Genomic DNA, 15,290 nt, shown 5'->3' with positions numbered 1-15,290 from the left:
GTCTCTACCTAGTGAAACATTTAGTCCTGTCTGAAATATCCACAGAGACATTTGGTCGACACCAAAAGGTCCTTAAAATTTGGTCCTGTCCAAAACATCAATGAGCATATTTAGTCCATGCCAAATGGTCCTTGATATTTGGTCCTGTCAAAAACTTAGGAAATGTCCAAGCTTAGGAAATGTTCCTGTGTTCAAACAGGCCATGATTCTTACTTATACTTTTGGTTTACAGGATTAATACATAAAAATACTAACATGTTTTATTAGTCCAATAACTATGTTGTGGCTGTATTGCAAAAAATAACTTTCTGAGCCTTGGTAGTCTAGCTAGTAATGGTACATGGTGTTAAGTAGATGGGTCATCTCCATGAACGTTTTTGGACAGGGCCTTTTGACATGAACCAAATGTTTCTGTGGATGTTTTGGACAGAACCAAATGTCTACTAATCAGTGAGGACAAATAAAAGAAAAACTACATACACCATATTATCCAATATAACACATTACAAGCTCCACGCTTAGTTAATAAAATTTGTTTCACTAGAATCATATAGTTAGCAGTGAGACGATTCCAAAAGAAGTAGCTAGTAAGAATTATCAAGCTATATCTATCTAGAGTTACAAATTAGTAAAAAAGGTTTTTTGTTCCCCAAATTTAATACCACTGCTTCTTCTGGGTGTACCTTAGAGTGTTGAATAAATGCCCTTACTAAGTAAAATTGTTCTAGCACTGTATAAAATATGAACTGTTTTTGCTTAAGGTAAAAGAATTAGACATTGAAAATGGCAGTACAAAATGGCAAACTGTCAGAAGACAAAAGCGGGAGTGGATCAAGTTTGCAGCAGCCTGTCGAGAAGGAGAGGACAACTCCAAGAGGAATCCAATCGCCAGAGTAAGTGATGAAATAACTGGAGTATCCTGCTCTGATAACCAAAGGCTTTTGAAGGGCAGTAAGGTCCTCAGACGTTTTGAGGGTTCTCGGTCTTCACTACTCCACAGTCACTTAGGAAGATGGGTGGCGTGTAGTCATTTGTTTGTGTTGCTGAGGCACCACTTTGACCATCACTTTCTGGGAGTTGCTACAGAACGGAGGGTCCCTGAGTGATCCTGGAAGAGAAACTTGGATCTCCAGCACTACTGGGCTCTTTGTCTTTCCATCTGTTTTCTGCTTATCTTCTGCTTACCTGCATGTTTTAGGAAATTTACGCGTATGCTAATATTCTTCTGACTAGCCCTAAAGTTCTCACTAGATCCCTAGATCCAGAAATTAGGAGAGCCTTAAAAGGTATTTCAAATAACGGCTCTCAATAAGAAAGGAGCATTAAGAGAAGAATGTGTCGTAAATTGATCCATGAAGGATATGATCCACATTAACAGCTTCACTAGCTCTTTCTAGGCCTCTTGGCCTTGGGCCACAATTGAAATCAAGAGTAGTGATTTTCCAGAATTCCTTCCTTAAAGCTTTACATTAAAAATATAGTAAGCATCAGTGGTGAGATTACAGATATAATCTCAGCTCAAGGAAAGAGATTTACTCTTTCTCAGATGTTTTCAAATTTTTGGAAAGCTTCAAAATTGTTACCGTTTCCTTTCAACGCACAGTTACAGCTTTATATTACCCCCACTGGTATTGTATATTCTTTTCTTTATATTTGCATTTGAGATATTTCTTGCATTTTCATCTATATAAATAAAGTCTTTGGACCAGAGTGGAGCTTATCCAAGTTGTATTTCTATCCGTCTTAATTTAATTATGGACATTTGGGTAACAAATCTTAGTATTCTACTGAGTGTTCTCACCTTTAGGATATAGGTTAGATTTCAAAATTTAAACTACCTTTGTTTAAATTTATGAGCCATAGGTATAAAGCTATGAAAACATAATCTAGATAGCAGAATATCTGCCATAAAATCTGTTTGGCAGATGAGTGATATGGTAGGTTTTGATTTATAAAATTATTGCCAATATCTCTAAACACTCTATTTCTCTTCTGATTTTCTTAATTTAAATGATCTACTATTTTAATTAAATTTCAAATTCAAGTCTAAGCAGCATACATATTAATATGATACAATCCTCTTACAAAATAGTAAAGATTCTGATTTCTTCTGTCAAACTCTTTCTCTATGTGCAAAAACAAATCAGAGACATTTACAATGTTAATAATAAAATATCTACCATCAAGCATGGATGTGCCCTATGTCAGTCATTGGGGTGGGGTATATATATGTTACCTCATACAATCCCCACCACAAACCTGGGATATAAGTGTTATTGTCCCATTATAAGCTAGTGCTTGGCAAAGTTAAGTGAATTTTCCAAGGTCACACAAGCCTATGTCGCGGTGCCGGGTTCCAATACAAGACCCGTCCAGCTATAAGTCCATTCCCTTCTCATTCCACTACACTGTGGAGTTCCTTATCTGCTCTAAATCCTAGCCATTTTCCTCATAGATTCGATCAGACTGCGAAGTGAACCAGAAGATTACATACCGCATCTCTGGGGCAGGGATTGATCGACCGCCTTATGGCGTGTTCGCCATTAATCCTCAGACTGGGGAGATTAACATCACCTCGGTGGTGGACAGAGAGATAACTCCACTTTTCCTGGTAAGTCAGAGCAGTGTGTTTTGATTTATGCACATTATTTTTCTTCCCTTTTGAAAGAATATCATCTCAGGACTAAGGCCTACTTCTGATAAAGCACAATAGAATGAAACCAAATAAAGGGCTTGAGGAGATGGAAAGAGTATGAAAAAAGTTTATTGTTCAGAATTCCCTGGTGGGTTGCATATGCATGTGATCAAATGTCTTGATAACATTTAAGTTATTAGGCTGTAAAAACAAGTCTGAATTTACTGGGAAAATTGTTTCTTTGCACATTTCCTTATATATTTTCAAGCATATCACTTAATTTCCTTTGGTGGAGAAAGACAGTTTTTTTCAACTTTCCACAGATCTATTGCCGGGCTCTGAATTCACGGGGTGAAGATTTAGAAAGACCTCTTGAGCTTAGAGTCAAAGTTATGGACATAAATGATAACCCTCCAGTCTTTACACAAAATGTGTACACAGGAAGCATCGAAGAAAACAGCGACGCGAGTGAGTAGAATGATTCTCCTTCTCTGCATTATTCCATGTCTGTTTCTCTTGGTCATACGCTTTAGGAGATTGAAATACAAGTAATTTAAAGATCAGAAAATGTCAAACTTGTATTTTGAAGAAACCCCACAAGTTCTAACTTAAAATTGAGCTAGAAGAAGAAATCATGCCTAAAATGTTAAATATCCTCTTGTTTGTACAGGATTTTTATATATATGACTTAGCGCCTTCCTCAGAGATTGTTACTGGGTTCATGATTAACTTAATCCAAATGAACAAAATGAGGTGAAACCATGAATGTGAAGAAGGGTCCTGTTCTGTTCTGTTCCTCACATTCTGGGCTGAACCACATCAGATGCAGAATAATAAAGGATATTCTGCAGTTGTGCTGCTGGGGCCCAGGGTAGGCTGCCCAGAGATATCCCACAATAGCATACTGATTATTTTGAATAAAAGTTACTTAGGAAACTACCAATGCAAGAAGAACATGCTGATCTCCTTCTCTCTCTCCTGCTTGAGAGAGCCCGTATATAAACAAACCTCGTTGTCTGTTTATTAAATTGCTGCCCAAGCCCAAATTTCAGATTTCTCACTAGTAAATACCCAAACCCTGCTTAGATTTCTTTCTAATGAGCACTAACTTTTTTTTTGTCCTATCAATTCTTCAAAAATTCATTTTTATTCTGTCTAAAAAGTATAAAGCGCTGGCTAGTCCATCATTTCTCAGAGCATCATTTATGACTCTCCCATGCACATATTAAATTGGATTTTTCCTCCTGTTAATCTGGTCTTGAGTCAATTTTATTATTAGTCCAACCCATAATAATTTAAGGGGGACTCCCCCCTCCTTGACAGTAGCCATCAGATCATTCGCAGAGGATAATCAGGAGCCTTCATAGCCTACACGGCAAATTATAAAATATGTTTTCCCATTGTTTTCATTTTCCCGTCCTGCTTAATTCCACCTCCAACTCTAATACTCTCCTCTTTTTCCCTCTTTCTATCACTTCTCCTGAACTTCCTTTCTGCACTTAGGCTTTTCCTACATTATTACTTTCCTCTCTCCTCTCCCTCTTTGCCTTCCAACTCTTCCCTCAGACTTCTAATATTCCTTTTCCTTTCACACCTATATCTGCGCTTATGGCTCTAAATAAAATTTGGGAAAAGAGAGAGAAAAAAGAAATTTCAGGAAAAAAGCAGATAAAAAGGAAGCCAGAGGTAACAATGGGGAGTCAAAGGAGAAAAGATGGAGAAGTCTGCAGGAGAAAAGAGATAAGAAATGATAGAGAAAAAGAAAGAGACGACAAAACGTGGGGGTCAAGGACAGGTGTATGGAGAACTTCTTCAGATGCCCTAAAAAAGTGGTGTTGAAAATAGGAGGGGAGCACTTAGGAAGGCAAAGCAAGGATTTTGCCTCAGAGAGGCAAAACAGAGAGAGGGTCTCCAAATCCATCGTAGTGTCCTCACTAACATACTTGGGGACAAGCTTGGCGAAGGGAGAGGAGGTGAAACGCACACCCACCTCCACCGGATTGCTGACTAGCAGCCTTGATAATGCTTCCCCGTGGGGAGAGTTAACCACAGGGCTGAGCATGCTTTCATAAACTATGAGCTGCATGAAACCCAGCTCTATCTGTTCTCTGTGCAAGGATTTTGCATTCTGAAGCCTGGCTAGGGAACACAAAAACATCAGGGAACTGCCAACGCTGGAAAATCTGTCCTGCAGGCTGATGTCCTTGGGGACTGGCTTAGAATGTCGATGTTTTGTCGCAATGAACAATTAAGACCTTCTTATATTCCTGTGGACAAATCTTCTTTCCAATAATTACATATTTTTGACTGTTCAGTAAAGTACAATTATCTTGCAAGGCAATGAACAGTAATTCTCTGCCTTCTGGATGAGCAATGAAAAAGAATGTAAGTGCTCATAAATAATCACAATGTCAAATTTAATTAAGCTATCATCTAATTCTTTAAGTTGTAGGGTCAGATAGTTTACTAAAAATTTTTCTTGCTTTTTGAGGTAGGCCTGTAGTGCTATGAACTTCCCTCTTAGGACTGCTTTCACTGTGTCCTATAGAGTTTGGGTTGTTGTGTGTTCATTTTCATTTGTTTCCAGAAGTTTTTTATTTCTTTCTTGATCTTATTGGTAACCCATTCATTGTTTAATAACATACTATTTAGCCTCCATGTGTTTGAATGTTTTGAGTGTTTTTACTGTAGTTGATTTCTAATTTCATGCCATTATGATCTGAGATGCTTGATATGATTTCACTCTTCTTGAACTTGTAGAGACTTGTTTTGGGTCCTAACATGTGGTCTATCTTTGAGCATGACCCATGTGCACTTGAGAAGAATGTATATTGTGCAGCTTTGGGGTGAAATGTTCTGTAAATATTAATTAAACCCATCTGATCTAGGATGCCATTTAGAGTCACTGTTTCTGTGAAAGCTCCCCTGTGAAGCCATCCACACCAGGGCTTTTGTTTGCTGGGAGTTTTTTTAATTACTGCTTCCATTTCATCAGTTGTTATTAGCCTATTCAATTTTCTGATTCTTCCTGATTCAGTTTTACATGATCTTACCCATAGGTGGAATCTAATAAACAAAATAGACTGAGGAACAAAATAGGTCCAGAGACATAGAAGCATGGAACAGACTGATGAATCTCAGTAGGAAGGAGGGGTTGGAGGGGGCGATGGGGAGAGATTAATCAAAGAACTTATATGCATATATACATAACCCATGGACACACATGGGGGTGAGCGGTGAAGGCCTGGGGGGGGGCAGATGCTGGGTGGAGGGGATCAATGGGGAAAAAAGGAGGACATCTGTAATACTTTCAACAATAAAGATAAATTTTAAAAATAATTAAGCTATCATCTTTCTTAATTAAGCATTTTAAAATAATTTCACAAGTCCATGGCAAAAACAAATTGATAAAATCTGTTTCTTCAGCTTTATGATAAAGTCTACTGAATTTTTTTGTATACATTAAAGATCACTATGTTTTGCTACTAATTTACCATTTAATCATTTAAGGAGTGCAAGTACTTTATAAACTATAAAGGGTTCTACAGAAGCAAGTCACTGTTATTTTTGTAATCAATGGTGTAGCTAAAGTTATGGTAAAACAGTGTGGGGCAAAAGTATGTTTATAGTGGTGAGTATGCAAAACAGTTTATTCTTATATTATTAGTTTTTAATTATTGTATTATTTTCCATTTGAACAACTATAAATCTACTTTTGCCCACCCTGTACATTCTCATGGATAACTAGAAGAGAGAGAATGCAGAAGACCAGCTATTCTTTCTTCTTTTGCCTGATGATTTACCAAATTGATTTTAACAGAGTCCCAAACACTCTCCATCTTCATTTCTAGACACATTGGTAGTAAAGTTAAGTGCCACAGATGCAGATGAAGACAATCATCTGAATTCTAAAATTGCCTACAAGATTATCTCTCAGGAGCCAGCAGGTGCACCAATGTTCATCCTGAACAGGTACACTGGAGAGGTCCGCACGATGTCCAGTTTCCTTGACAGAGAGGTAAAGCCTTCTATGAATGAATGATAAGAAATAAAGAATACAATTTGAAAATACAGAGATGAAATAATCCACGTATGACCTTCTTCCAGTGTAAAGGAGGGAAGGAAAAATAATCCAACCATTATTTTAAATAAAAATTATATTGAAGAAAAACGATATTAAAATATTACATAAAGTTATAAAAGAAAGGTAGAATAATGACACCAGAATGTGTCAGATTTTATTCAAAACAAGACCTAAGTCCTACAATTCTTTTCATCTTAATTAAGGAACACAGTATGTATAATCTCCTTGTGAGGGGCTCAGATCGAGATGGAGCTGCAGATGGACTGTCTTCTGAGTGTGCCTGTAGAATCAAGGTTTTAGATGTCAATGATAATTTCCCCACCTTGGAGAAAACTTATGTAAGTTGTTTCTCTTATAACCCTTTTTACATAAATGCCAACAATTGATTTACTTTCCCACTAGTTGGTGAATGTGGTTCTTTTACATGTATGGATGTACTAACCTTTGTTGTATAAACCATGAAATTTCTTATGTGTAATAATGTATCTTAATATTGCATATCTCCCTTTGAGTCACTATGCCATGCAAATCTCCTCTGTGAAAGCAACAGACCATCTCCTCATGCTCTCCACTCACAGAAGTGTGGAAATTTATTAATATAATTCTGAGAATCATGTAACAACATCGCTGTATCTTTATATGCCTGATGATTTACTGAATTAATTCTAAGTCCCAAACATTCTCAACTTCCACTTTCATCTTTAAGCATAAAGAAGCATAAAATCGAAATCAGCAGAGCCAAATCTGTCTTGCCACTTGTTTTGGTAAAGAAATATATACATATATATTTTATTGGACCACAATCGTTCTTACTGCTTTACATGTTGCCTGTGGCTGCTTTGATGCTACAGCAGCAAAAATGAGTAGTTGGAGCCACAAAACCTAATATATTTACTATCTGGCCCTTTATAGAAAAGGAAGAAGTTATGGAAAATTAAAAATAAGCAAGAAAAATGAAACAAAGTGCCATTTTGACTTTGATTTAACATATAGCCTTGAAAATCAGTTCTATTTTCTTTCAATCATTTTGTTCTTGGATTTCTGGTCAGATATATGTCATTTAATAATTAGACAAAAATCACTGACACAGTTTGTTATTAGTATTTTAAATGATAATTCAGTATTAGAAACTATCTTTCCTCTTTGAAAATTCACTGATTATAAAATTGATCTATGTCATCCAGTACTCAGCAAGCATTGAAGAGAATTGTTTAAATTCGGAACTGATGCGATTAAAAGCAATTGATCTTGATGAAGAAGGCACTGCTAATTGGTTGGCGAAATATATAATTCTCTCTGGAAATGATGGGAATTGGTTTGATATTCAAACAGACCCACGAACCAATGAAGGCATTTTGAAAGTTGTCAAGGTACAGTATGGGATCTGCAACTTTTTAAAAAAAAAAGTTTTATAATACTCTTAGAGACAGAGACTGCCTACAAAAAGCAACCCATAACTTGAATACTGTTTATGTGAACAAGTGCCCTAAGTCAGCTTACTGTTTCATGCTAAGACCTCCAGCCAAGCAATACAATATTTATTACCAAGAAAAATAAGAAGGCTATTTTGTTCTCACAATGCCCAAAGTCTAGTTGAGAAGTCAAGGCAAAGACCCCTAAATTAGATAATAATATGAGTTAAAAACATAATAAATAGTAGTATAGATGTCATATTAAATGTAATCAATTGCCATATGGATGAAATATGAGATAATTACTCACATAAGAGGTGGGATACTTTTTTTTTTAATATGTCTTTATTGATTTCAGAGAGAGAAGGGAGAGGGACAGAGAGATAGAAATATCAATGAGAGAGTCATTGATGGGCTGCCTCCTGCACACCCCAACTGGGGATTGAGCCCGCAACCCAGGCATGTGCCCTGACCGGGAATCGAACCCCAATCTCCTGGATCCTAGGTCGATGCTCAACCGCTGAGCCACGCCCGGCCAGGCAGAGGTGGGATACTTTTGAGCTAGATTTGTTGGAAAGGATTCCGTGCAGGGAATAAAGTTTAAGCAAGACCTTATAACTGAGATTGCTAAAGTGGGATATGAAATGAGCGCCACATATACAGGTGAGGAAATGTAAAGCGTGTTCAGAGAGTGGTGAGCAGCGCTGCTGGAGCTGCAGCGGAGCATTCACCCAGAGAAGCAGTGAGATTCAAGAATGGAGATGTTGAGTTGGAGTTGGGCAGCTGAGAAACTTGAATATCAAACTGCAGGGCTTGGCTTTTTCCTATAGATTACTTTTTCTCAAACTGCTTTCCATTTTTACTGAATGGACTGCAATATAATCTAAAAATACAAATTAGAAACAAAACTACAAACTAATAAGATTCAAATGAACATGGATGTAATAAAGAAAATTAATTTTTCTCAAACAAAATTACTACTAACAATATAAACAGCACTTACAGCTATGAAAATACATACTGATCCACACACACCCATTTAGTTTGGCCCACAGTGTGAACTGCGATTATTCAAGTCTGTCGCTGCTGTTCTCTACTCCAGTCACTGTGAAACTTTTTTCAGACAGTCTATTAGGAAGCCATTTAAACTTCTAATGCAAACACATCATTTACATATTGAATCTTTCTCTGTTCTTTTTGAAATTATCTGGAGCAATTAAAGAATTACTACTTTACCACGAAACACAACCACTAGCATGGAAATCATGGGGTGTACTCATTTACAAGGTGATCATCAAAATTATGGGGGAAAATCTATACTTTTTACACTTGTCATTGAAATGAACACACAAAAAGAATTAATAATTCAGGCAATGATCATCTATGACTTATATAGTGTGTCTTCTGTGAAAACCAAAGTGTTTTAAAGATATACTTATTTTATTGCCAAAAAAACACAAAACTATTGGAAATTCAATTTTATGAAAAATTGGTCAAGGTAATATTAGATGTCATGTAGACAAAATACTTTTTTCCTGGATGATAATTTCTCAAGTCTCTTAAAGAGAGCAGAAAAATATGCTTAAAAACATCGAAATAATATGGAAAGGCTAATTAAAATGAAATGAAAAACCTTTATGTGTGTGTTAGCACATAGCCAGAAGAACTATGTGTTTAGAGAATATACGCGAAATTTGCTTAGGATTTGGCATTTGGAATGGTGTCACTAATGTACCTTTATGCCTTCTTCATTTTCACTTAAGCCACCCTCAGTCGCAAGCTTTTGACTAAGCTTTCCATAACCTTTTTCTTAGTGGGAGGGCATTATAAGTGATTTAGTTTAACTCCAATTTATTGAGAACTACTATGTGCTAGGGATATGAAAGTGAATGAGAATGATCTCTGTTCTCAAGGAACTTGCAGTTTAAAAACAGAAAGTCTTTAAGAAAATAAAAAATCCCATCAATAACAACTTCCTTTTGCTATTTATTGATAAATGTGTATTGAAATACTAACAAACAATACAAATATATGTGTATATATTTATACACATTCACTTTGACTTTAAGAGGAATTGCTACTCAGAATTTTAACAAAAAATATTAATATTGGTTATCTACTTTTATAATGATTCTAATTAGTAATCACTAAACACCAAATATTGGGTTCTACTGTGTGTGTATAGAAGTGTTGTGCATATTATCTCATTGAATCATTGTAACTCTGGGAAGAAAATATTGGAATTCCTTTTTTATAAAGAGTGAAATAAAATAAAAGGAAAACTAACTTGGCAAATGATAAACATAAGATCCAACCAGATCTCTGGTTCCAAACTCATACTTAACTGGCCCTTCCCCACTTCACCATGTCATCTGGAGCCACCAAAACAAGTTTTAAGGGAGAAAAATCAGTGACTTGAGATTTTTCCCCTCCAGGTCTTTTCATCTCTGAAATCTCCTTCCCAACTGTGTGTGCCCTTGTGGGTCTCTTCCAGGTACATTTGTACTGGGAAAGTTTTAATTCTTTAAAAGCAGAACAAATGCACCTGGCAGATATGCTCCCTACCACAGAAAACTGCTTCTTTTGGACGTAGACTTCCAATCTCCTTCCTCATTGAAACTAAATTCTAAATTCTAAAATAAACCAGGGTTCCCTGAGAATTAGCAGTATCATATTAAATTAGACCACACACACACACACACACACACACAATTGGATGTGAGAATCTTATAGCTCAGCTTCTATATTAAAAAGTACAGAAGCAAAAACAAAACAAACAAACAAAAAAACACCACAACCTCTCCAGAAGCCAAATCTAGTTCTGGAGGGGTTCCCTTCATTCTGATCCCGTCCTGAGCCCACTTTAGATCCCTGAAGGCTGACCCCACACACTTTTCTAACACATCCCTGCATACCTTTTGTAAGTGATTACTCTTCAGTCATGCCTTAAACTGCAGAAACTGAGTTTTTCCAGCCTCTCTATTCTAACTCCAAGCAGAGATTCAGTGGTAAGCAGTTGTGTTTATTGCTCTCTGCACAACCTCGACCTCTGGGCACAATGAGAAAACCACTGATAAAAGGCCCCAGTTGCAAAGAATGAATGAGGACTTTCTGCCTTTCCTCTATCTGCCTTTTATCTTCCCTGTTAGAGGGAGAGAAGGATCCTGAGAAACAAAAAGCACATAATGTGTGTGTGCAAGAAAGCTACAAAAGATTTCTCTATCAAAATAGAGGATCTCAGATTTTTCATTTATTTAAAGATAGCACAGGATTCTAGAAAATAAAAATTAGGTTTTAAAAGAGGGATCTCTTCCAGTTGAAAGTCCATTTTTCAGTACACAATTCACATTCGGCTCTGTGCTAGGCATAATGTGGCCCAGGGACGGGAACAGATGTGAAAAAGCAATTGAAATCCCAAAGCTCAAGGGTTCTAGCTAGAATTTAAGCAAGGCGTGTTGAGTCCGCCCTTGTGAAGAATTTAACGTAAACCTAAGAAAACATTCATGATGTCCTACAACTTCCCTGAAAAGCAGAGATTTATCTCAGGGTCTTGCTGATGGCCTGGTAGCCTGACCCCTGTTTTTGGTATACGTGTTGCAAATGACGCTTAGGTTAGCTTCCAGAAACTTCTAAACAGATATTGCCGGTACTCCCTTTCTTACAAATGCTTTTTCACTTCTGACTTTTCATGGCACCACATCAATCATCTGGATCAAAAGATTCTATTTACCTTTTATGCAAGGAACCGTTTTCAAAGATGACTTTTCTCTGGATATGGCACTGACTTATTTGAACGTGCCCTGTGAAGGAGTCTTCCTGTCCGTCCTATCCAGCACAATTAAATCACAGTTAGTGCTGACTTCAATAGTCATAAATTCTCCTTTAGAAATCATTTTTTTAATTTACATATTCAATTACATCACATATACTGCCTCCTTTTTTCCGCTGATTATACTTTCAGAAATTCTTGGATGTAAATTCTACAAAGGAAACTGGGCCTATTTATTCATTTAATAGTTGTGGGCATTTTTTATTTCATTCTAAGTTTTTTTTTTTAATTTTTCATAAACACCTCGTTTGGAAAGAAAGATCATTTTTCATTCCTGGGTTTTTACATAAGAAGTTCAAAACTCCAAATTTGAGTCCAATTTAAATTCACAAGCTTAAATGACCTACACACCTCATTATGCTAAAAGATAAAGGAAATAACGTCTGAAATACCTCACACCATAATACATAAAATTTTACCAGTTAAAAAATCAGAATTGCATAACTCCTGGACTTTATTCTGGTGTGTTGTGTTCTTATGGCTTCTTATTCTGTCAAATGAGAGTTCTTTTGCTGTTTCAGAGTTTTTTACTTTATATCATTTCAGATGCTGGATTATGAACAAGTGCCTAGTATCCATCTCAGTGTTGGAGTTAAAAACCAAGCTGAATTTCACCACTCAGTTGCCTCTCGATTCCGAATGCATTCAACCCCTGTGAGGATCCAGGTTATTAATGTGCGAGAAGGACCCACATTTGATCCAAACTCTATGACTTTCAGTGTGCGGGAAGGAGTAAGAGGAGATTCCTTAATGAATTATGTTCTGGGCACATATACGGCTGTAGATTTGGACACAGGAAGTCCTGCAACAAATGTCAGGTATATGCAAATCCTTTGTTCATGTTAGAGTGATAGAGCACGCATGGTTCTGTCCCGTGCTAATTCATGAAGCGTATACTAGTGTATGTGGGTTGAAATATTTTTAGAGTTTTGCTTTTCCTGTTCATCTGTTATCATTATAGAAGACTATTGTGGCATTGACATTGTCTTAGAATGTTAATAGTGTTTTACACACTGTAAGGGCTCCAAGTGGGTGTAAGAGTAATTGTGCTCAACAAGCAATTGTAAGGTCAAAGAGTTACCTTCAGTTACTCTCTGAGTCTCTTTGATCTTCTGTGACCAGTTGTACCACCCTGGACCTGGGGTGACTAAGCCATATTGTAAGCAGTTAGACATCATAAAAGATGAGTCACAGCTTGTTTTTTTTTAAACCTATGTTACCTATAACTTTGGGGCTCATTTCAATCTTCTGCTTAACCTTAAAAAAAAAGAAAGAATAGAACAAGCTAAAGATAATGTAGAGAATCAGAACTAGAAAAATAGAAAGGTAGGACTTAAGGGCTCTAGGTATATAGATTATACATTAATTAGACCTTTATAAGAGATTCTGTGAAATATATAAGTATTCTTTATATCCTTTCCTTGTCTCTTTTCTTATGCCCAATATTTTTGGAGTGAACAGTCTATTGATTTATAAATCACTTTGATAGGAACAATTTTGATTACTTAATCAGTTAACAAAGTAACAGACAACAAAAATTATGAAGCCTGTCAGTATGGGATAGAGGAAAAGGATATGTCAGATAAGCCCCACAGGAAACTTAAAATTGTGCCTGGTACACACACAAAATCTTCGTCCAAGCATTTTGAATCCATTATATGTCACAAAACCCATACACACAAATGGAATAAGTGATACCACAACCTCTAAATTACCAACAATGAGGTGCTCTGAAACCAATATACCTTAAAACTGAGGAACAACTGAGTACATCCATGTGAAATGAATAAAGAATATTGCCTTCATATTGCTGTGATTTAATAAACAGGCTTGAAATATATGTTATTAACAATTACATAAAGAGCTAGAAGAGTAAAAATTATAAAATTTTAAAACTCTGTTATGAACCTGTGTATTAATATGTTCAATACTAGAATTTTGTTGAGATATATACATTTTATAATCCAAAGCAATTATTACTCTGAAGCATGCAAACACCATATACAAGTTTAACACATTGTATGTGACTAAATTATTAATTTTCATATGAGCAAGTGATGAACTCATTTATTTAAAAACAGGTATATCATAGGACATGATCCCAGCAGCTGGTTAAAAGTTGACTCAAGGACTGGTGAGATACAGTTTTCTAGGGAATTTGATAAGAAGTCAAAATATATTACCAATGGGATATATACAGCAGAGATCCTGGCTGTAGATGGTAAGAAAATTTATTTTCAATATTTTAATAAAATTATTATTTCACTAAATATAAGTATTACTCTAATGTTGATAGTAAATTGACTCAAAATATATCATTCAGTGGTGTCTACAAGACTTATAGAGAGTTCTAAATACCTTAGACAAAGAACTGAATTCAGTATACTTACAACCATAATTTACATTTGTCATAATTTATTTCACCTACTTCTAAAAAAGAATTATATGTTGCTTACAGTGTAAAACATAAAAGTTAAAATGTATAAATTTAACTCATTTTCTGTTTATGGCCTTATCTCTTGAGATGGTTAATCCAATGTGCAAAGTATGTTAGGAATGTTTACTTAAAGTGCTGCAAGGTGTGCACAAAGTTCATTTGGGGATGACCTATGGGAAAGGCAGTGTCCCAAAGAGCAGAGTTATTTTAGTCACTAAAACTGAGCTACATTGAGAAGCCTGTGTCAGTGTTGCTTGATTAGTTTAGACATGTTGCCCAAAGTAAGATGTTAAGAATCAAGAACCACAAGGTTATTCCAAATATAAGATCCAAATTAAAAGTTATAAGCACAGATTCACTGAATTAACTTATAACTGAGCTGCTTTCCATTTGGGAAAATCTATTAGGCTTTCCTCTTGGTGAGTAGCAACAGAAATGTGTTTATCAATAGTTAATGATTCTCACTGCCTAGGAAACCAGCGACTACAGAACAAAACAATAGAAAAGGTCAGTGACCAGGAGAGAAGGAGGAGAATAGATGTCCCAGATATATACCTAATAGAAGATAGATACTATAGGTTTGCATTAAGTTTATATCTGAGCTTTACAGTAGCAAGCAAAGAGAAAGATAAATGGGCAGCACAAGATTATAAAAGAAACCATGGTAATACCCAAGCAGTTATGATTCATACATTCTAACCCTCATCCTGTGTCACTTTTAACATCTGGGTCAGTTATATAAATAATACAGTCTTATTTATTATCAGGATTCTCGAAGGCCTGTTCTAAAATGGACTCAGCATGTTGATCAGAGCCTATGTTTGCACATTGATCATATGTGAAAATCTTCAAAAACTAGGATGAAAAGTAGTCATTTCAAGTGAGTAAAGAGA

The 15,290-nt window shown here is 36.0% G+C and overlaps 1 protein-coding gene across 1 annotated transcript in view; it reads left to right on the top strand.

The window, feature by feature from the left end:
• DSG4 (desmoglein 4) overlaps positions 1-15,290 on the top strand; it is a gene marked incomplete at both ends in the record, with an annotated part of 44,136 nt that overhangs the window by 13,197 nt on the left and 15,649 nt on the right. The window contains 8 exons of the mRNA XM_081148500.1: positions 762-893; positions 2,456-2,611; positions 2,959-3,103; positions 6,487-6,653; positions 6,923-7,057; positions 7,904-8,089; positions 12,507-12,778; positions 14,042-14,181. Of these exons, the coding sequence (XP_081004626.1) occupies positions 762-893; positions 2,456-2,611; positions 2,959-3,103; positions 6,487-6,653; positions 6,923-7,057; positions 7,904-8,089; positions 12,507-12,778; positions 14,042-14,181 (1,333 nt within the window). The remainder of the gene's footprint in view (positions 1-761; positions 894-2,455; positions 2,612-2,958; positions 3,104-6,486; positions 6,654-6,922; positions 7,058-7,903; positions 8,090-12,506; positions 12,779-14,041; positions 14,182-15,290) is intronic.

The sequence above is a fragment of the Miniopterus schreibersii genome (genome assembly GCF_964146895.1).
Source record: "Miniopterus schreibersii genome assembly, chromosome: 10".
NCBI lineage: Eukaryota > Metazoa > Chordata > Mammalia > Chiroptera > Miniopteridae > Miniopterus > Miniopterus schreibersii.
Note: the sequence above shows the minus strand (reverse complement) of the source record. Positions and strands in the feature narration are given on the sequence as shown.